This window comes from Corylus avellana, chromosome 1 (genome assembly GCF_965113065.1).
Source record: "Corylus avellana chromosome 1, dhCorAvel1.hap1.2, whole genome shotgun sequence".
Lineage (NCBI taxonomy): Eukaryota > Viridiplantae > Streptophyta > Magnoliopsida > Fagales > Betulaceae > Corylus > Corylus avellana.
The window spans coordinates 14,304,726-14,327,866 of record NC_142490.1 but is presented as its reverse complement, the minus strand read 5'-3'; the positions used below and the strand labels follow the sequence as shown (position 1 = coordinate 14,327,866).

Genomic DNA, 23,141 nt, shown 5'->3' with positions numbered 1-23,141 from the left:
ATTTACAGAACACCGAGAAAGTCGGCGCGTTTTATGAACTTTTGGGTGTGTTTGTCAAGGTTGTGTTTGGCAAAGAGTCAGATCGATCTAAAACTCAAAAAAATTCTTCTCAAAATTAATTCTAATATTTTTATTTTTTACATCATATCAATTATTTTTTATTATTATTTAAATAAAAAAATCACTACAAAATAAATTTTTTTACTTTTTTATACAAAATATTCTTACTTTTTTTTCTCTCATATTAATCAAATCTGTTACAATACAATTTCACTCACTTTTTTCATTTCATTGCCAAACACAGCCCAAAGAACTCAAAGAAACAACATTTTACTATTTCTAATTAAATTAACTTCAATATTCTTATTTTTTACATCACATCAATCACTTTTTATTATTATTTAAATAAAAAAAATTACTATAAAATATATATTTTTTTTACTTTCTCATATAAAATATTTTTACTTTTTTTCTTACATGAATCAAATCTATTATAGTTTTAATCCACTCGCATTTTCGGGTACTTTGGCAAACACACCTAATTTATAAGATTTTTCTTTAAGAATTTAATTACAAATTATTGTATCGCCATCCCATCACCTTATATCTTTTACTAACAGCAAAATTGGATACAATAAATTATTAATGGACCCCACTCATACATCCCACTACGTGAAAAGTAATTTGCACATTTATCCAACTCAAAGCAAATAATGTGAAATCATTTATAAAATTATATCTAACAACTTTAAATTATGAATTTGCATCATCTCTATTTCATTTGAATCGAATAATATCCAATTAATTATATTTGAGATATATTTTTATCTTTTCAAAAAGTAAAAAAACAAAAATACCCTTACAATATAATTAACGGGATATTATCAAGTTCAAATAAATTAGAGAGAATCTTAATGACCATCAAATAAATAGTATTAATTTCATTTAAAATGAAGATGATCATTTTCCAAAGCAACTCACTACATACAAAATAACTTAACAATCTCCAAGAGGTAGTTTAATCGGTTGAGACCACGCTTAATGAAGCGAAGATTACTAGTTCGAATCCCTTTACTCCTCTTATGCGGACATGTCAAACCAAAAAAAAAAAAAAACACTTAACAATAATCAAAGGGATTTACGACGGTGACATGACAAGCATCAAAATATCAAATTCAGGATCTTTTCATATTGAAAGGAGTCTCTAAAGATAAGAATGCACGCTTAGATAAGCTCTTTATCTAAAAACTTGTTTCACTTAGTTAATTTGTGAAACATTTACTTACTCAAATATCGGAGTGTTCCTGATTCTTTCGGGTATCGACAAATTTGTTGAGACTATTTTATCAAGTAATGATATAAAAGATAATTAGAGTCATCTTAAGTGTGATGTGACTTTTAAAATTACAATTAAATTTGAGATTATTATTATTGAATTTTAATTTATTGATGATTTTAAAAGTCATATTACATTTGAGATGACTCGAAAAAGATTTTAATTCTTGTTATATAATTACTCATATTTTATCTATTTGCAAGTGGCCGGCCACTTGTCCCACTATCGAAAAAATTGCTCGAACATCATGAATAACTTGATTCCTATAAAAAAGTTGAAATCTAACTATCCCATATAAAGTTGAAAATAATCCAAAAGTCTCTATTTATAAACAAGAATCACAGATATGACACCAAACTTTCAACTTCCAAGTGTATTTACTTTGTGATGTTCTTTTTTTAAAAAGAAAAATAGTTTAATTTCCAAACTGAAAAATAAAAATAAAAATAAAAATAAAAATTAATATTCAATTGTTTCAGTTTTGCATAAATAATAAAAGGGTAATATATACAAGTTATACATCATAGACTCATTGTTAATAAATAAATATTTTATTTATATAAGTTGTGAGAAGCTGCCTAGTTTTATAATATTTTGATGATTAGAGAACTTGACTTTTACCAAACACAACTTTGTCTTTTCATTGAGATATTTTTAATTTATAGATGGAATTCAAGGCATCTCATTGGCAAATATCCCTGCTTGAATCCAAAACTACCCAACAAGGAGTCCTTGATATTGTTGTCAACACCACAAATAAATGAATATAAAAAGAATAATTACGTTTTCACAAGGTTGAAATGCATTTTATAATAAATTAAGGAATCACTTGTCCACTCCACTTTTTTTTTTTTTTTAACTTTACTTTTACTTTCGGTTGAATTAAAAAGAACCTTATTCGGCGAGCACAAGCTCACAGATACAAGAAGGATAGGAATCCGTCCATAGACAGATAGACTCATAGACTTTCCTGTCTAATGAATAAAGCTAATTTAGCTAATAAATGGGCCACTTTATTACATTGGCGGGGGACGCAATTGACTTTCCACTCCTGAAGATTATGCATCATGCTCCGCACGTCTCCCAGCACGTGTCCATACCTTCCAAGCCGATGGCTCTCATTGTTAAGGCCATTGGGGGGTGGTGTTTGGTAAATGGGTTGGCCTAGACACTGTAGTTGATGTAGATTGATGTGAAAAAAAATAAGAATGTTTAGTATAAAAAAAATGAAAAAGTGAAAAAAATTTTATTTTGTAGTGATTTTTTTATTTAAATAATAATAAAAAGTGAATGATTTAATATAAAAAGTGAAAATGTTAAAATGTTTTTACGATGATTTTTTTGGGAAATGATGATGAATAGTATCTAGGCCAACTTCAACTTTTTTACCGAACAAGGCCTTGACTACTTCACATTTTGCAAACCGAGACGATGTCCACTCCACTTAGAGTAAATGAAAATGCATTTTGTTTTTTATTTTATCGGGATGAAAAGAAAAATATATTTCATCATCCAGATTTAACGGTGGGATGTGGTATTATATTTTTTTAGAATAAATTGGGGGACCATTATGCCCCTCCACATAGAGTCAAGAAAAATGCATTTCACTCCAAAAGAAAAAAAAAAAAAGCCCCATTAATAAAAGTCCTACAATTCTTGGCGGAATTGTAAGAAAGGCCCGTCTGAGCAGGAGAGCCCCTCGGGTGGGCATACAGTTCAGGCAAAAAGCTCTTTTTTTTAGACATTTTCATTCAACGAGCTAAATGTTATTTTGATTAGCTTAAGGGTTTGTATAGAATTGCGTTTGAAGAGCTTAAAAGTGTTTTTAACACTTAACAGTCTGTTTAAAAAAAGGTATTTATTTGATAAAAAAATTAAAAGCACTTTTAAATGTCTAAAAAGTCTTAAAACGACAAAAATGCGTTTTTGATAAAAGCTTAAAAATGAAGCTTTTGCCAAAAAGTTCTTTTTGACTTAAAAACTCTATTTCTTAAACGCAATCCCAAACATGCTCTAAATATTAAAATAAAAGAGCTGCTTCCCCTTAAGTAATTTGAAAAAATAGTTGGTGAGCCAAATGTAAAAACAATTTTTATTATTTTTATCTTTTTTTTTAATATTCTTTCTAGCTAAAATAAATAGTTAAATGTAGGTGATATATATATATATATATATATATATATATATATATTGTTTTAAAAATATATTTTTTAAAACTAGAATGAAGAATAAATTTATTGTGTCGAATATGAATACTCTCATACAAGGAAACCATTGAACCTCTTTTTGGGGCAGGTCTTGGTTGCCTAGTGTTCAGGGCCGGCTCAATGTATTTGGGGCCTTAGGCAAAATTTTGAAGTTGGACCTTATTTTTTTTAATATTTAAATATTAATTAAATAATATTTATTTTAATAATATTATTATATTTTTATAATATTATTATTATTTTCATTCTCATTGCTGTTTCATGACTTTTAAGTTTAACTTTTAACTAGTTACCCAAAAAAATTGATGTGGCATATTTGTTTTTTTTGGATTAATTGGTCTTATTTTACAATGAGCTTATTATATTGGGACATTATTTTCGAGGCCTTAAATTTTTATGGGAAAAAATTGTGGGCCTTATTTAAAAAAAAAAAAAATTAGGCCTTAAGTTAAAATAAAATGAAAAATTTTTTTAGGCCTTATTAAAAATTTTTTTGGGCCTTATTAAAAAAAATTTTAGGCCTTACTAACTGGAGCCCTAGGCGACCGCCTCAATGGCCTAGCCATTGAGCCGGCCCTGCTGGTGTTTGTGAGTCTCTGACGTTTTACAAAGCAACTTTAACGCGACAGTGACACTGATGTTTGCCTTTTGCAAAACGAATGTCGTTTATCAAATTATTAGAAGCTGAGAGCCAGATAATAGAATTTCTCAACGACATCGTTCGTTCACCGCGCCGAATCTAACCGGTCTTCCACCGTCCCACGGACCACAACTCAAACGTCTTCCCAACACCTCCACAACGCTCTCTCCCTGATCCTCCTAGTGCCCGACGACGCCGTTTTCCCAGTCCGTCACTGTCGAAATCTCCGATCGAAATCGACTCTGAACAGCGAAATAGGAAGCAAAAATGGCGGCCGTCGACGTTCCACTGGATGACAAGGCCAAGCGAATGAGAGATCTGCTCTCGAGCTTCTACTCCCCCGATCCTTCCATGTCCTCCTCCACCGATACGACGTCGTCTTCCTCCAAACGCACCACCCTCGACGCCATCAACTCCTCCTCCTTCGATCCCGACCAGTACATGAATCTCCTGGTTCGCCCTAACCCTATGTTGCTTATGTTCAGAGCTAAAATGCCGGGTTCTTGTGGAAATGAGTGCTATATAGTGCATTGATTGGTTAGTTTGAATTAGAGAGGGGAATCTGGTTGAGATGCAATTGTGTGATGTTATTCAAGATGAGGTTGGAGTTGATTGTGGGAAGTTTTGGTTCTTGAACATGTTTGATTTGAATTGTGCAGGTGGAAAAGTCGAATTTAGAAGGGCTTTTGCAGCGGCACGTAGAAATGTCAGCGGAGATAAAGAATCTCGACACTGACTTGCAAATGTTAGTCTATGAGAATTATAACAAGTTTATTAGTGCGACGGATACGATTAAGAGGTAAGTCTTTCAATTTCCACGATATGCTGATCACTCTTCTGTAATTTTGTGATATATAAAGAATATTAGTGTGACATATATTGTGTTTTGTATAGGATGAAAAGTAATATCGTAGGCATGGAATCGAATATGGAGCAGCTCCTTGAGAAGGTGTGTGTGGAATTTTACTTTATTCATATGTTTGTTGAAATGGGGTTTTTGTTTTTGAGCTAAAATTGGAAAAGAAGATTGGAGTAGGAATCACGTCCAATTTGCTGCCTATGGATGCAGATAATGTCTGTGCAATCTAGAAGTGATGGAGTGAACACTTCACTCTTTGAAAAGAGAGAACATGTAGAGAAATTGCATCGCACCCGTAATCTCCTTCGTAAAGTTCAGGTATTAAAGCAGTAGTAAGAGTAAATGTTTAACAGTGGCGCCTCCTGTTTGTTGCAGAATTTGTGCTCTGAATTTATTTATTTATATGTGTGTGTGTGTGTGTGTGTGTGTGTATATATATATATCAGTTTTTTCCTCAATGAAAACTCGCTCTGTCTGTTAAGGTGAACCTAAGCTTCTACAGCATCCATTGCCAATTAAATTAACTTCTGACTAATGGGAAGGACATATATAATGTACAATAAAGTATGAGATGTCTTCTATAAGCTTTAATACAAGCTATTTGACTGGGGAACTTGCTGGCTTTCTAGAGATGGCATGTACTAAGCTGTACTAGATGTCGGGGGTATTTAGCATACATGCTCTTGTTAAGTTTACAGTAATAGTTGTCTCATTGCAATGCCTTTTTTTTTTTTTTTTTTTTTTTTTTTTTTGGGTGGTGGGGTGGCTAAGAGAGGGGTTTAATGCATTTCTTTGAAAGATTATGGGGGCTTGTATTGGGATCTATCATGGCAAATTCTAATAAAATGGATACATTCTATTTAGCAAAAGGGTAAAGAGTTGTTTTCTTTGTGCTCACAGCATGGCTCTTGGATTCGTTTATGATAAATGTATGATACTTATATGTAAGTTTTGGAGTTTTCCATGTATGAGTTAACACAGATTTCATCTTTCTGATAAAGAACAGTTCATTTATGATCTACCCGCTAGACTTGGAAAGTGTATCAAATCAGAGGCCTATGCTGATGCAGTCAGGTTCTACACTGGAGCTACACCAATTTTTAAGGTTATTTGTTTCTTCATTAGGGTGTTTTAATTTTTGGGTTAATCTTTGTATCAATTTTCTTGTTTATTTTGTTTTTGGGGCATTCATTTCTAGTCACATTGTACACCATTGGTGAATTGTTTCTCCATTTTCCCACACTAGGCATATGGAGATTCATCATTCCAAGATTGTAAACGAGCATCTGAAGAAGCAATGGCTACAATTATAAAGAACTTGGAGGTATATTGTCCTTTCATTTTATACCAGTCAGGTTGGCTTGCTGAGACCCAAGTCAACTAATCCTGCAAAAGGAGACCAGTGACGTTTTCTTCTTTAAATGTCATTGCAAAGTCCCATTGGCACCATGATTTCCGAAATTAGAGATAGAAATATGTGGATTTAAACTCACTATTCTTCACAACCAAATGTGTTGTTTATACTTGTATTTTTTAGTATCCCATTGTTAAGTTGTTAACAATGGGCAAGCTTAGAATAGAACCCACCCACAAAAGAAAAAAAAGAAAGAAATAAATTATTGAGAATTTGTTGAAAGTGAACCTCCAAGTGCAATTTTCACATGCTGTCACAGTTAATCCCCATGAATTATACTTTGAGGCATACTGGACAAAATTTTATAGAATGGACTCCAAGATACTTGGCCAAAAGAAAAAAAAAATCTGCAAGATCCGAGGATTGGCATTTATGGATACTTGTATACTACAGCACCACAAATATAACCATTCCATTTTGTTGAGCAGCTATAGAATGGACATATGAAGGTTATAGATAAATAGAAGTACAATTTCGTGCTGCATAACTTGCTGACAGTCATTAGTGTATCCAAATACTTGTCTCCTAATTTGACTTTGTTTATTTTCTTACTTTATTTAGGGAAAGCTATTCTCAGATTCTGAATCCATACAAGCAAGAGCTGAGGCTGCAGTGCTTCTTAAGCAGTTGGATTTTCCGGTTCGTACTGCCCTTTTCACAACTTTTTTGTGATGGAAACATTTGATGTATGAATATTTTGCTGAAAATGTTATTGGTGAAAAGATGAGGACTATCCTCTTTTGTTATTACTGTAACACTGTTTCAAAAGTGTCATGCTTCCTACTTGTTTTAGAATTTAAAGCATAAATGTGAAATTTTATTTGTCAAGGGGATTGTACTCTTAAGCAAATATTATTAAGATTCTTCTGATATGTCGATGTGCATATGATGACAGATTTCCCACATATTGGCAGGTGGAAAGTTTAAAGGCTAGGCTACTGGAAAAGTTGGCACAATCTCTTGCAGAACTTCAGCTTAAGACTGAAGAATTAAGCAATGCTTCAGTAGATTCTTCTAAAGAAGGAAGCATTCCTGGGTCAGCTCCTGCTGCTGCTCATGAGGTAAGTTGTGACAAAGTAGCATCTTTTTCGTCTCTTAAGTTTAGCAGGTGGGATGTGGAGATTCGTATTTGCTGCCCTTCCTTGCCAAAAAGAAAAAGAAAAAAAAGAAGAAGCTTACGTTTATGAGTATTGAGTAGAAATTCCTATTTTTGTTTGATTAAAGCATGTAGGTATTCTTTTTAAAAATAGTTTATTTATTTGTTGTTTTATGTGCTTGATGATGACTCTCTGTTTTTAGTTACAATGTTTTGCACTTTTCTAAGCTGCCTGTAAACAATTGTCAGACTAATTGAGATAACACTCGTATCAATTTTCTAAATATAGGCTTCTGTTCGTGAGTTCGTGGAGGCTGTCCGTGCTTATCGAGTAATATTTCCTGATTCAGAAAACCAGCTAGTTAAACTTGCACAAGACGTGGTTACCAAGTAAGTGAGTATCTTCATCAATTTCCCCAATTTGTTTATGGTATCTACTTATTATTCATTTCAATTGATTGAAACAAATAGCAACATAAATAATTTGTTCAAGGAATGTAACAGTGTCTTGTTTTTTTCAGGCACTTTGAAATGACTGAGGAATATGTAAAGAAACAGATTTGTAGTGCAGAGCTATTGCGTGTTCTTCGTAAGTAGAATATTTGTTGTTGCATCATGTTTTATCCTATAGCTGTGATGTCCTTCTAAACCAGTATATATTAACTATTTTTTTTGAGCCTGTGCTTGCTGTAATCTCCATCGTTCTAATAAATTTCTTGCACAAATCCTTTCATGTGATGATCAATCCTCTTCTGCTTCCTATTTTATGTGAGAATGTATTCAAGGCTAAGTTTACCTGAGTCAAGATCATTGTGTTATGCGTAAGCTGCTTTCAAGTGGCACAACCGTGGAAGTCCTTGCTGATACAAAAAGCTGCCACCATAGCTCTGCAGAAGGGCATTGTGGCATTGCCCAGAAGCTCCATTCTTATTAGGGTTACGAGTTCTCCTTTGGACTAAGTTGCTATGCGTACCAACTTGGGATCATTTGCGTCATTTGTGTCATTACCTTTTGGATGCTAGGTGTTATGTCTTCCAATTGGCTGTTTGTAGTCCACTAGGGATGCTAGAGGGTTTCTTTAGCTTCCTTCGAATGATGATCTATGAAAGTAGGATGATCCTTTAAAAAATTAGTACTTGCTAATTATGGAATAACTTGACTGAAGCTCCCTTATCAGTTCTATTGCAGGTTTAATGAAAATAATTCAATGTTATGATTTAAAGTCATTTCCTTATCATTTTGCATTCCTTGTGATGCTTGCCAATTTGCACACAGGAATTATTTGGACAGATGTACTCCTGATGGATGAAGTGTTACATGAGGCTGCTCTCCCTGATTATTCTTTGGAGGTCTTTCTTTGAAAATCATCTGAACTATTAATTGATGTTAACCCTCCCTGATCATTATCTGTTCTTAATGATTTATTGTTGAAGGATGAATTAGGACACTGATTTGCCCCTGTATGGTTTCAGGCTGCCAAGGTTGCTCTCAAGCAGCATGTTGCCAGCACATTTTCTCATCTTCTACATAATATCTCAGGTTATTTATACTGTCATTTTTCCAACAAGATCTTTTCAATCTGATCCAAAAAGAAAGACATTAAAAAATATGGATTGATTTGTCTTTAAAAAAATTTATATAAAAAGAAAAAAGAAAAGAAAAAGATAAAGATAAAGATCTGTCCCATGAGTTAGCTTCTGGTTTATCGCTTAGGACAGTACACTAAAAGAAACACCTTAAAGTGGCATAGACTCTTATATTTAGAATAAATTGATGGTTCACATATTTCATGTTACGTTGAATATTAGATCTTAATATTCCAGCATGTTTGCTTGAATTAGTCCAATCTTATCCTTGGAGAGGCTGAAAAGTTCTGAGTTAAATTCTGTTTGGGATGCAGATTCCCTTACAAAAGTCCATGTGAGACAAAAGGATGGAGCAGAAGAGTATTCCTTGCAGATTGCCCTGGAGGCCAGCAAAAAAGCAGTGCTTCAAGGCAGCATGGATGTGTTACTGGTAATATAGATGCTTTGAAAATGTACTTGCTTATGCATGTAGGTGTCAGTGGTAGTTCTTTTCTGCTCATAACGATATCATGGAGGGAAAGGAATGATAAGTTTTTTGAGGACTGCGAGAGGACTTTGGTGGAGCTGCAATCTTTATTTTTCAACATTTTATATCTTTGGACAACTGCTTATGTTTCTCCTTTAGTGATTAGTTGTCATGATTTTCTTGTTCTTTTTGCCCATACTACTTAGGTGGCTTCTCTTTTATACTTCTTGTGCACATGGGGGCATCTTTTAATGATATCTCGATTAGTTATCAAAAAAATAAATGATATCATTTCAAATTAATATGCTTCAACCTTCCACTGACATACTTTAGCACGCAGTCTATGCTCCCCCCCCCCCCCCCCTCCAAAAGGCAAGTATTGCTTGGACGTGTAGATTTAAAGTTCATGAAGTACTCTACAGTTTTTGGAATATGGATTTCAAATATCTTTACAAAAATTTCCCCAGTGTTCATTGATGTTAATTTTGTTAGATTGTTTTTGAGCACCTGTACTTTTTATATATCATCGCACTCAATCACCCTTTTTATTGTGCATATGCATGCTTCTTCATTGAGGTTTTGAATCTCGTATTCTGTTTTTCTAGGACTTCCACCAAATTCTTGAAGACAACTTGGAGCTACTAGTTCAACTGAAAGACTTGATTATTGATTTTGTTCAAGAAGGATTTCATGATTTCTTCAGGGCGCTTGATGATCACTTCCTTTTGCTTTCAGGAAGAAAGAATTCAGCCAGTCTAGGTCAAGGTTTTGCAGAGGGAACACAAGTAGACAAAACTTTTGCTGGCCTTGTCCTGGTGCTGGCTCAACTTTCTGTTTTCATAGAACAAACTGCCATTCCGAGAATCACTGAGGCAAGGAGCCACCTGATTGTTTTATGTCGCATTTCTTTTAGAAGCATCAACTACTGCAGTTATAGTTCTCTCTTTGTGCTCAGGAGCTTGTATTAAAGTTTCATCTTTTACTTTTCAGGAAATAGCAGCTTCTTTTTCTGGTGGTGGTGCTAGGAGCTACGAATATGGGCCTCCCTTTGTTCCTGGAGAAATTTGTCGAATTTTCCGTTCGGCTGGAGAGAAGTTTCTGCACCTTGTATGAGCTTAAACTTCTGTAGTTTGGTTTCTAGTTTCATTTGGGCTAGTAGATTAGGGAAAAAAGATGTAGGTTTTGGATTTGGAGATTACATGTCATTGATGTGTCCTCTTTTTTATTCATTCATTTTCCGAAGTAGGAATACTACACCTATTTTATGACATTGCTCTTTGACTTTAATTACTTATTCTGTCGCTTTGGAAAAAAATGGTGGTTTCCGGACAGTGGATTGCAAGTTGGCTTTATGTTAGTCTGCCTTTGTCTATAGAATTCAAATCCACTTTGGAACCATTAACAAGTCTTATTCCATTTGGGTTAATCATAAGTTCACCGAGAGTGTTACCCTTGTGATGCCATTTCTCACTTACAGTCTGATGTCTCTTTTTCATATGTGCCTCTGGCTTTGGTCTGTTTTGAATATTTTATATTCAGTTGCTTAAACATACAATAACAGATAATAATCGTTTTTCTTTCTTTCTTTCCAGTATATAAATATGAGAACTCAGAGGATATCACTTCTCCTGAAGAAGAGGTTTACAACACCAAATTGGGTCAAGGTAAGTTTGCTTTATGGCTATGTTCCATTGATTTGAAGAAAGTACCCAGCATATTGGTTTTAAACTTGCCTGGTATTTGTACAATTTGTGCAGCATAAGGAGCCCAGAGAAGTTCATATGTTTGTTGATTTATTTCTCCAAGAGGTCAGTACATCTGTTGATTTTCATGTTTAAATTCTGTGGTTAATATCTTTCCAATTAAATGTTAGGATTTTTGAATTGTATGTATGACTGCCTGTTTTTGATAACTGTTACTATCCAGAAAACCATTTTAAGTATTTCAACTTGTATTGCATGAACCTGTATATACCAATTAATTCACTGCAAAATCAAGACACACCTTTAACTTCCTTCGACTCCTTTACTAGCTTGAAGCAATAGAACGTGAAGTAAAGCAGATTTTGCCTCAAGGGCTGCGAAGGCATCGTCGCAATGACAGCAATGGAAGTACGACCTCATCAAGGAGCAATCCGTTACGAGAGGAAAGGTTGAGTCGGTCCAATACCCAAAGGGCCAGGAGCCAGCTTTTGGAAACTCATCTAGCAAAATTGTTTAAGCAAAAAGTTGAAATTTTCACAAAAGTTGAATATACACAGGTACTGAGTTCTCTTAGTGTTGGTGGAGAAAATAATTGCATTGGTATATCAACAAACTGAGCTCGCTTGTAAACTGCAGGAGTCAGTGGTAACAACAGTAGTAAAATTGTGCCTTAAAAGTTTCCAAGAATTTGTCCGACTCCAGACTTTCAATCGGAGTGGATTCCAGCAAATTCAGTTAGATATTCAGTTCCTAAGGACTCTTTTAAAGGAAACTGTTGAAGATGAAGCCGCTATTGACTTTCTGCTTGATGAGGTAAAAGAAAATAGTTTGACCATGGGTTCTGAACATTTGACCTCCTAAAACTTTTCTATTAGAAACTGTGCAAGTATTTTTCAATAGAGATGAAGGAAACCATCTCTGATCTCTCTCTCTCTCTCTCTCTCTCTCTCAGGTGATTGTTGCTGCTTCAGAGCGTTGTCTTGATCCAAATCCTTTGGAACCCCCCATTTTGGACAAACTTATACAGGCAAAGTTGAAAAACAGGGATCAGAGCCCAATCTCTTTATAAACATCTGATGGTGGTGAGATCACAATAATGAGCTTTAATTCTTGGTCTCTCAGATTGTGTTTCTTCTTATAATTACTGCCCTAGGGTTTTCTAAATATGCTTAGTTGGTCAAAGTATCTAATGTATATCTGAGAAAAAGGAATGATTCTTTGTAGTTTCTACTCACATCCTTGTGTTTCGAGGCAATTAAGTTCATTATCAAGGCCCATGATGCTCCGTTTTGTTGTAATTTACTGTTTGAAGAGTACGGGAAATTTTTTATCCATCCATAACTTGATAGTTCTGTATCTCTTGGTTTTGTATATTTGAAACTATATTATGATATTCATGATATGGCAGCTCCTTTTTCTTTTCTTTCTCCCATCAATTCATTAATCAGACTAAAATGTTTGATGCTATTTCGATCTAAACAAAAAAAAAAAATCTCGAAATTGGGTTCCAGGAGATTTTTTCATCAATTTATTAAATTAGAGAAATGTTATATAGCATGCATTCATATCATCACTTCTATCCTATTTTGCTGTTGTGAAAAGTGTTACATTAGCAAAGTGAGATAAAAATAGGATAGAAGTGTGGTGTGTAGCATTGCTCATTAAATTAACATTTGTTCTTTGAGTGTGTTTGGCACTGGATTCCGCAGACCTTTAAACTAAATCCCATAAAATGTATCGTTTGCAAGTGTGTTTTTGAAGAATTGTGATTCAAAAACATAGAAAAATACATTTTCAAAGTACATGATTTTAAAGATAAAATTGCGACTATACTATGCTTGGCTACATTTTTTAAAATGGTGTTTTCAAATTACACGTTTTAAAATTGTTATTTTTAAATGACATGTAAAATTGCAAACCTAAATGGATCCATAGAGTACGTGATTTTTACAATCATTTTTAATCATGCATTTGAAAATTACGTGTTTAATTAATTTTATGAAAATGTATATGTGAATTGAGATTCCCTCCAATTGGGGAGAAATTAGAGATTCTCCAATTGTTAATCGTGACATTTTATTTTAAATTTAGTGGTCTATAAAATGTCAGTTGCGATCCATCTTATGTTTTATCACTCAACCTAAAGGATAGAGATCTAAAGAGTATTATACCATGTATATCTTCTCAAATTTTAGTTACAATTTTAAAAGTAAGATTTTGTTTGTTTAAGTTTAAACCTAAAATGTTTTCTATCGTAAATTATTTTTGATAAAAATATTTTTGGATGTTTGGTTTGTAAGGAAAATAAATGACGATGGAAAACAATTGGCGCTTCTAGCAACCTTTGGCGAACATTGTTGGCGGATTTTGACAACTTGATGTGGTGGTGACGGGCAGCCATCAATAAATTATGACAAACTTTGGCGCGCTAATTCTGGCAAACTTAGGCAACTTACATAGGATGCTAGTGAACTCCAGTGGAAGTTGAGAATGAAAGTGCAAGAGATAGTGTGTGCAAGAAAGATAAGCTTTAAGTTCAAAATGATTACAATTTTAAAAAATAGAACATCATTTTATGAAAATGAAAGAAAGTTCTTCTGGTTAACTAAAAAATGATTTCGGTTTGACCACGATTTTCGGTTGTACTAAACATTGAATTAATGAAAGTAGTAAATATTGATGTAACAAAATTTAAACTATTTAATTTAAAATCAATGATTAATAAATTTAATATTGAGAAAATCTACAAGACATAAGAATTATGGTAAAACTTTGGGTTTGCTCTGTAGTCTCCATAATAGACCATGGGAAAGGCCTCCTATATAATACCACCTCATACAAAAATGAAAAAATATATAAATAAACAAAGCTTCAGCACATAAGCACAAAGTGGCTGTAGTTTAGTGGTAAGAATTCCACGTTGTGGCCGTGGAGACCTGGGCTCGAATCCCAGCAGCCACAGTTTTTTTTCTCTTGCCTTCACCTCTGTTTTTTCGCACGTTTTCCTTTTTTGGACACCATATCCCAAGATTCAATCAGGAGCGTTCATCACTGTCAATGTATCTCCATAATAGTATATGGCATGATACACGACATCAGCTTTGCCGGCTCATTTTCCCGCCAAGTTCTTCACGATTTTGCCGCCAATTCCCCATCATTCTCCCTCTCTTTCTCTGTCTCACTCTCTCTCTCTCTCTCTCTCCCTCCCTCCCTCCCTCTCCCTCTCTCTCACTGGGTAAACCATGAGCATGACGAAGGACCTCGATTTCAGCACAGACAAAGGTAACCCCTCCGATTCTCTCTCTCTCTCCCTCTGATTGAAATTTCTTAATTATTCGACTTCGTTTACGCAGTTTTGGCGAAGGAGTTCCTTTCGAACTTCGCAGATGCAAATGGAGAAGCGAAGTACATCAACATCCTTGTAAGCGCTCCCACTCTCCCTCTCTTTTAATTTTGTTTTTGTTTGTCCGAAAAGATGAATCGAAAGCCCTAGATCTCCGTTTGGCTGCTGGGAAAAAAACGAAGCAGAAGAACGAAACCGAGATCTCCGGCCTCTCTCGGAGTAGGAGCACAAAAAAGCCTCGGCATTGTTGGCCATAATATATGATTAATAATAGATTAATATCATTCACTGAGCTGCCTCGGCAACAAAATGGAGCTCGTTATATATATTTTTAAGTTTAGCAGTCTGTTTGGCACGAAGATTAGCCCTAATTTTCTTCCCATATCAGCAAGAAGTTGCGAACCGTAGAAACCGAGCAATCCAGATTGATCTCGAGGACTTATTTAATGTAAAATTCTCATCCTCTCTTTCTTTTTCGTTGTGAAATTATTCGATCGTTACGCGTTTGATTTAAAAAACCCCAATCTTCCTAATGTTTTTTATTCTCTCTCTCTCTCTCACTCTCTCAGTACAAAGATTTGGATGAAGAATTTCTCAGACGCATTACTGAGAATACCCGGCGGTATATTGGGATTTTTTCTGATGCGATTGATGAGCTGATGCCGGAGCCCACGGAGGCCTTTACGGATGATGATCATGACATATTAATGACACAAAGGTCTGATGAAGGGCCAGAGAATATGGACGGTTCTGATCCGCTTCAGAAGATGCCTCCGGAAATCAAACGCTACTTGTGAGTTCGAAGGCGATTGTCCAATCATTTTCAATTTGATCATGACTTAAATACTTTAGCATATATAAATCCGTAGCTATTGTGTGCAAATGGAGAAATCGTTATTGCTTGAGTATTATCTGAGTGTAAATTTGCAGTAAGGATGCAGTTCAAAACTGGTAAAACTATCCCGATTCAATTATTTAGTCTATTAGTTGTTTGTCTTACATGACTAATAACCGATTTTTCCCCTTGCACTTTTTGATATATACAACAAAGACTAATGACCGATTACTTGAATCCAAATTTGTCATAATTGGAGCATATTCAGTGTTCTTTGATTAATATAGGTGGGTAAACCCTAATTCTATTTTGGGTTTGTGAGCTTTTTGTACTTTGAATATAAGTGTTATTTCATTGCAAGTGATGTGTTGGATTAATTTATGTTACCGGGACAATAGTTCTGATTGCTCTATAAACTATTCTACTGTGAATATCGTGGATATGGTTAATTGTTGATTCGTTTGTGATCCAGTGAAGTTTATATAAGAGCATCTTCAAAGGGACGACCATTTACCATTAGGGAGGTCAAGGCTTCATACATTGGCCAGCTTGTGAGGATATCTGGTATTGTCACGCGTTGTTCAGATGTTAAACCCTTAATGCAGGTAGCCGTGTATACGTGTGAAGATTGTGGTTTTGAAATTTACCAGGTAATTTTGTTTTACCACATAATTTAGTTCTATGATACAGTATTATATTGGCATGATATCGTGAGGGTGTCACATGTCTGCGTATTGCCCTTCCACCGATAAATTTTCTTCTATTTGAAATTATAAAACTGTCACATCCAGCCCAAACAGTTACAGAAGCGTTCGTTCTTTTCCATTGCTTTTTTATGTTACAGAGTATTGTGAACTTTAAATACCACTTTGCTCTTTTTGTTTGTACACTGCTTTAGTTGATTCGTTTGTTCTTTTTTGTGCCATACAGGAAGTAACTGCTCGAGTTTTCATGCCCCTGTTCGAGTGTCCATCCAAGCGCTGTGTAACAAATAGAGCAAAGGGGAATCTTATCTTGCAACTCAGGGCGTCAAAGTTTTTGAAGTTTCAAGAGGTTTCTACTTAACACTCATTCAGTCATCATGTTCATAGCAAGCAGGATGTGCATGATTTTCTATAATAACACGAATGCAACTTTTTTGGTCTTCTCATTTGATCATTTTGTTTCCCTTCCGGGTGATACCGTTGTGACATGGTCCAAGTACAGGCCAAAATTCAAGAGTTAGCTGAACATGTTCCAAAAGGCCACATTCCACGGACGATGACAGTTCATTTGAGGGGAGAACTCACAAGAAAGGTTGGTTGTCTTTATGTCAATTTTCATGAACTCTTTTTTTTTTTTTTTTTTTTTTTTTTTAAGGTCTTCTTAAATCTAATAAAACAATTTCAACCTTAGCAGCTAAAATTGACGTTGTTTATCTATCATTTACATTTTTCATAATGGTGTGAATGGTGAAACTAGTTTTGCTCAAAACCATTACTTAAGTATAGGTGAAAAGATTGCAGAGGAGATTTGAGTTGACTACCCTTGTATGCAAAGATAGAAATGAATGAACATGAAGTGGTGAGAGAAAAATTCAGTTTTCAACTTTGAACCCTTTGATTACATTAAAAATATTTTCATTTGTTCCTTCAAGAAAATGCGTAGTTGAAGATATTGATTTCCTGCTTCTTTTCAAGTTTTAGTGTTGTATGCTGCTAATTTGTTTACTTTTTTTTTATTATCAGGTAGCTCCAGGTGATGTTATTGATTTGTCTGGTATTTTTCTCCCTATTCCATACACTGGTTTTAGAGCAATGCGTGCTGGCTTAGTTGCTGATACATACTTAGAGGCCATGTCTGTCACACATTTCAAGAAAAAATACGAGGAGTAAGCCATTACTAGTTCTCAGTTTTATTTCATTCCTTTTCAGTTCTCAGTTACCCGAAGGCACTTAATGATTTCACCAACTTACCCTTAGTCATCCCTCCAAATTACGCTTTACTCATCCTTTTTTACTGTCTGCCGCTCAATAATTTGTACCTACTACCTATCAAAAAAAAAAATTTGTACCTACTCTCCGTCTTCCATCTCCAATTATAGATATATATTCATGGCTTTTCTGCTGAAGTTAAGCTATTTTTTACCTGCTAAGATAACTTTTGCAATGGTTAGGGGATCAAAAGACTTCTTTGTACTCACGTTTTATTCTGCTGCAGTTATGAACTCAGAGGAGATGAGGAAGAACAAATTGCACGTTTAGCTGAGGATGGTGATATTTATAATAAGCTGTCCCGATCATTGGCACCTGAAATCTTTGGTCATGAAGACATCAAAAAAGCTCTTCTTCTTCTCCTTGTGGGTGCTCCTCACCGAAAGTTGAAAGATGGAATGAAGGTAAATGAATAATGTTACCAGCTACTTAAAATAGCCAACTTGGAGGCTATATGCTCCTTTATCGTTTTCAGAAGCACTACGAGATTACCATTCTTCTTCCCCTTCCCCACCCTCTGCCCTCTGTGACCTAGCTTTTATGGCCCCACTATATGGTTATTCGAATTAAGTATACACATGAGAAACTTTTTTTTTTTTTTTTTGGGTAACATATGACATGCTAACAAACCATGCTGTATTATTTATATAATTAGACTAGAAAAGGTTGTGATACTCTTCCTTCATCACAGATTAGAGGAGATTTACATATATGTTTGATGGGGGATCCTGGGGTTGCAAAGAGTCAACTGCTTAAGCACATAATTAATGTAGCACCCAGGGGAGTGTATACTACTGGCAAAGGAAGCAGTGGAGTTGGTCTAACTGCTGCTGTTCAGAAAGATCCAGTGACAAATGAGTTCGTTCTGGAAGGAGGGGCATTGGTGAGACACTTTCTCCTTTCCTCCCATCTTAGTTGACGCTCATATTAAACTTATACTAGCCTTAGATGGGATAGAAAGCTCTGAATATTTGGCATACATGCATAGTATCTGAGATATATGTATAGTATCCAAAAATGGCGCCTTATGCTGTTAGTACTTTCTAATATGAGACAGGAAATATGTGATGGTTTCATTAAAACAGCTGAAGCATTCAGACATCATCATGTTCTCCTATCTAGTTGTTTTTCAAGGATTTCTGTGAGTTAATACAGAAGCATTGACTATTTGTCAGGTGCTAGCGGATATGGGCATATGTGCCATTGACGAGTTTGATAAGATGGATGAATCAGATCGAACATCCATACACGAAGTTATGGAGCAGCAGACTGTCAGCATTGCCAAGGCTGGGATCACTACATCTCTGAATGCAAGAACTGCTGTTCTTGCTGCCGCTAATCCAGCATGGTACTAATCTTTTTACTGTTTCTTGAAGTCATTTTTTACTGTTTCTCTTATTTTACTTCACCTGCTCTTATAGAGGCTTTTCTACTGCAAACAGAACATCTAATATTCTTTATATAAATAAATTAGTCTGTATGCATACACTTACAGTAGCTCATATTTTGCTGAAGGGGAAGATATGACCTACGTAGAACTCCAGCTGAAAACATTAATCTTCCTCCAGCACTTCTATCGAGATTTGACCTCATGTGGTTGATTTTGGATCGAGCAGATATGGATAATGATCTTGAAATGGCCAGGCATATTGTCTATGTGCACCAGAATAGAGAATCTCCTGCTCTTGGGTTCACTCCACTTGAGCCATCTGTTCTTCGGTATGTCTCATAGCTGCTTTTGTGATGAAAACAAAGTGATGACGGAAAATATTAGGAATGATTTGCTTCATCAGATGTATAACAATTTTTTACATTATTTCTAGCATGTAATGATGCTACAAAAGCTTTTTGATGCATCCATTCATCTTGCTTTTCATGCCTCCCTATAATTACCACTTGTGTTGGTGTGATGCTTATAAATATGTACGTATTTTGTTTCGTTGTTTGTCAAGCTGCTTGCTTTTTCAACTGTAACGAAGTTAACTATTATGGTTGACAATGTTTTCATGTAAAGGCATACCGGTAAACATGCTTCTTACCATTAATCTCATTGTAAAGCTACAAAGGTTATATCTTTGTATCATGTGCTTAGCCCTCTTGCGGGCTCTTCTTTTGCTTGGAAGAGAATTTGGAGAAATAAGGCTCCTTCAAGAGTGGCTTTCTTTGTTTGGACAGCAGCATTAGGAAATATCTTGACCTAAGATAACCTGAGGAAGAGGCATATGTCATTGTGATGGACTGGTGTTGCATGTGCAAGAAGAATGGAGAACCCATCAACCATCTTCTACTCCGTTGCGATGTAGCTATAGTTTTGTTGGTATCAATATTCAATCTTTTTGGGGGTAGAGTGGGTCATGCTACAATGGGTGGCAGAGTTGTTGGTGAGTTGGAGGGCCAGTTTGGTAGCCATTGTTGTATAGATGTTTGGAGGATAGTTCCTTTATGTGTTATGTGGTAAATTCGGAGAAAACACAATGTTAAAAATTTTGAAAATTGTGAAAGAATGGTGTACAATTAAAACCTTCGATGTTATGAGTGGATGGTTACTCTCAACAGTTCTCACTTCTCTAATTTTCTAGAATTTCTAGATTTGTGTTCTTTTTCTCCCTAATTGGATGTCACTCTAGTATACTCTTTGTGTACTTCAGTTGTATCCCTTTGCGCCTTCTAATAAAATTGAATTTACTTCTAAAAAAAAAGCTACCTAGGTTTTTAATTCGAACGTTTGTTGCTGCAAATTTTCTGCTGCCAACTTCTTCAGGTTCTCAACCAGGAAGAGTTATATAAATTTTTTTTGGCTATGTCAGCTAAATTCATGTGTTTGATTCAGGGTACAAGTTGACTGCCTCAAGTGTGCTCTAATAGAAATGTCTACTCTTAATTGTTTATTTTGTTTACTTGTTATTAGTTGCATGTATAACTTTTACCATACTTAAAATGTGTTTTTTATTTTCTTCTTTTTTCTCTAGTGCTTACATTTCGGCAGCAAGAAGAGTGTCTCCCTCTGTCCCAAAGGAACTGGAGGAGTATATTGCTAGTGCCTATTCAACCATTCGGCAAGAAGAAGCTAAATCTAATAGTCCCCATTCATATACAACTGTCAGAACTCTGCTCAGCATTCTCCGAATATCGGCTGTAAGTCCTGATTCATTATTTTACATGGAGACACAGTATACGCTATTTGTCTGTCAAAATGGAATTAGGCTAGCAGAATATTTGGTCCTGCGAAAAGAAAACAGTCTTTTTAGGTCCAGATCATAGTGTTGTAGACTTTTAACTCACATCTTTCAAGATATGGACTGGGCTAGATGTTCTGGTTAAAAACGTAAGTTATAAAATGGGTTTGCATATATTGTTCATAGCATTTTTCCCTAGCTAGTTGGACAGCTTGTCTGAAAGTGTAACCCCTAGGGTGGGGCAATGGCTAATCTGTAAAATACATTCATTTTTTTGGACAGATACCATTATGGTCCTTTGATTATACTGATTGAACAAGCTTTTACCAGGTTACACTTGACATTGACTTCATTTGTTTACAGGCACTAGCAAGACTCCGATTCTCTGAGAGTGTGGCTCAGAGTGATGTGGATGAGGCACTTCGGTTAATGCAGATGTCGAAGTTCTCTTTGTACTCAGATGAGCGTCAGAAATCTGGACTTGATGCCATCTCTGATATCTATTCAGTCTTGCGAGATGAAGCTGCCAGGACTAACAGGATGGATGTGAGCTATGCCCATGCACTCAACTGGATTTCTAGGAAGGTTTGTTCCTAGGAAACCAACTAGTATTCTGTCCTCTTGATAGCAATTGGGTCTCTGACTGCTAACTTTTCCTTTTGAACAGGGATACAGCGAAGCCCAATTGAAAGAATGTTTGGAGGAATATGCTGCCTTAAATGTGTGGCAGATACACCCCCACACCTTTGACATCCGATTTATTGATGCCTGATCACTGATGTGCCCTTTGCTTGTATAGAAATGGCCTTTGATCAATCAGCATTTGAAGTTTAATTGATGATATTTGGCTTATGTTGTAATTTTGATTTAACAGAATTTCCAAGGCACTTTTGATTGCTAGAACGAGCTAGAGTTTCATATTTAAGCATTAGTCACCAGAGTTAGTACTGTATTGAAACTGTAAGCAGTCATTAGTTTACTCTGTTAACTAAGAATTAGGCGAAAAAAAGAATCAATTTTTCATTTGTATGTCACCTAATTCTAAGTAAATATTTGAAACACCCAACAATGCAGATTTTCAAATGAATAACCAAATGCCAAGAGCCTTTACTTTAAAATTAAGCATCAAACTACAAAAACAGGGGCATAAGACAGATAAATGGCCAAGATTTTTGAAATATTCATTCTTCTTATAAGAACTTCAAGTACTGGTGAAGATGTTTGAGAAAGAATCACCAGAGCCTCAAAGCCCAAATTAGTCTTTCTATCCCAAGCGAATGCACTTCAATCTCAACAGGCACTCAACATAAATAGAGCATAGATGGTGCAGAAAATCTGAAGAATACCCAAAACCCAAAATTCAATAGGATGAGTGCGCTGCCGCTTGAAGAAATACCAGCCTGGTCTGGGTAGAAAAGGAGAACACAGAGAGAAACGTATTGGCTAGAAAAAAAAGAAAGAGAGAAGATGATGCGAGTTAACAGAATTAATTTCCGTTTGTTTTTTTGTACACGTTAGCGGAATAGGATACTCTCCAATTCATTTTTCCAGTTCAAAATTGATTGGAAAATATCCAGGTTATGGTTAGGATTTATTCTTATAAATCTTAAAGTTATAAATAGGACACTTGTTTGCTAACAAAAAATAATAATAAAATATTATTTTAGATTAAAAAAATAAAAATAAAAAATTAGAAAATATTTTAAAAAAATTAATTAATGGGGTGGTCGGACCACCCCATTAATTAATTTTTTTTTTTTTTAGTTTGGCCGTTGGGGGTGGTCTAGCCATGGGGTGGCTTCAGCTACCCCAGGCCAACAGGGGTTGTCTGGCCACCCCCTATGGGCTGGCTGGCCACCCTTAGTTTTTTTATAATATTTTATAATATATATATATATTTTTTAAATCTAAAATAATATTTTATTATTATTTTTAGTTAGTGGACATGTGTCCTAGTTATGGCTTTAGGATTTTTAAGAAGAAATTCTAGTCATGAACTGAATATTCTCCAGTTAAAAATGAACTGGAGAGGATCCTATTCTCACGTTAACTTAATGAGTAACTTGCCTGAAGAATCTCAGCCCTTAAACCAAACTACCGCAGATCTGCGGTAATTTGGTTTACCGCATGTGTGAGAATGTAAGTAAGATAATTAATATGCATGCAATCTTTTCATAAGGAATATAACTCATGGAAGAGGAATGGTAATTTACTAATTTGATTGCGGATTCGTCGGTTATTCACAGTCTCCAACCATGGTCTAAGGAGCATGTAAGAAGAGAAGCAAATATGGCACTCCAAATTTCAACAAAAGAAATTTGAACAGAAGAGTATCCTATTTTCCTTCGTGAAATTGTCGTTGCTGAAAGTTGTATGATTTGATTTTCTTGAATGAAAGCTTGATGGTCCACTTCAAATTTTTTTTTTTAATTATATTAAAAATGTATTCGAGAATCATATGTATTTTTGAAGATTACTGTTAATTAAGAGTGATATTATTTAGTATA

At 35.0% G+C, this 23,141-nt stretch overlaps 2 protein-coding genes and 1 non-coding gene across 3 annotated transcripts; all 3 read left to right on the top strand.

Annotated features, from left to right (window-relative positions):
• The first annotated feature begins 4,234 nt into the window (after window positions 1–4,234).
• On the top strand, window positions 4,235–12,725 carry LOC132170770 (Vps51/Vps67 family (components of vesicular transport) protein). The gene is given in 21 exon segments (XM_059581871.2): window positions 4,235–4,636; window positions 4,843–4,982; window positions 5,078–5,132; window positions 5,253–5,360; window positions 6,049–6,147; window positions 6,289–6,366; window positions 7,018–7,095; window positions 7,371–7,517; window positions 7,842–7,942; window positions 8,074–8,141; window positions 8,828–8,901; window positions 9,025–9,091; window positions 9,453–9,568; window positions 10,210–10,476; window positions 10,595–10,711; window positions 11,197–11,268; window positions 11,362–11,412; window positions 11,637–11,864; window positions 11,944–12,120; window positions 12,260–12,341; window positions 12,344–12,725. Coding segments are annotated over 21 exon segments (2,352 nt in total). The 5' UTR covers window positions 4,235–4,450; the 3' UTR covers window positions 12,385–12,725.
• A 1,471-nt stretch (window positions 12,726–14,196) lies between these two features.
• On the top strand, window positions 14,197–14,268 carry TRNAH-GUG (transfer RNA histidin (anticodon GUG)). The gene has a single exon. It is a non-coding gene; the product is annotated as a tRNA-His (tRNA).
• Window positions 14,269–14,428: 160 nt separating this feature from the next.
• On the top strand, window positions 14,429–21,657 carry PRL (Minichromosome maintenance (MCM2/3/5) family protein). Its single transcript, XM_059582026.2, has 15 exons — window positions 14,429–14,589; window positions 14,661–14,728; window positions 15,039–15,098; window positions 15,220–15,443; window positions 15,958–16,135; window positions 16,416–16,538; window positions 16,692–16,781; window positions 17,213–17,355; window positions 17,685–17,862; window positions 18,150–18,341; window positions 18,634–18,806; window positions 18,974–19,177; window positions 20,428–20,593; window positions 20,998–21,219; window positions 21,302–21,657. Exons 1-15 carry the CDS (start codon window positions 14,550–14,552, stop codon window positions 21,404–21,406), a joined length of 2,166 nt encoding a protein of 721 aa, XP_059438009.1. The 5' UTR covers window positions 14,429–14,549; the 3' UTR covers window positions 21,407–21,657.
• Window positions 21,658–23,141: the final 1,484 nt, after the last annotated feature.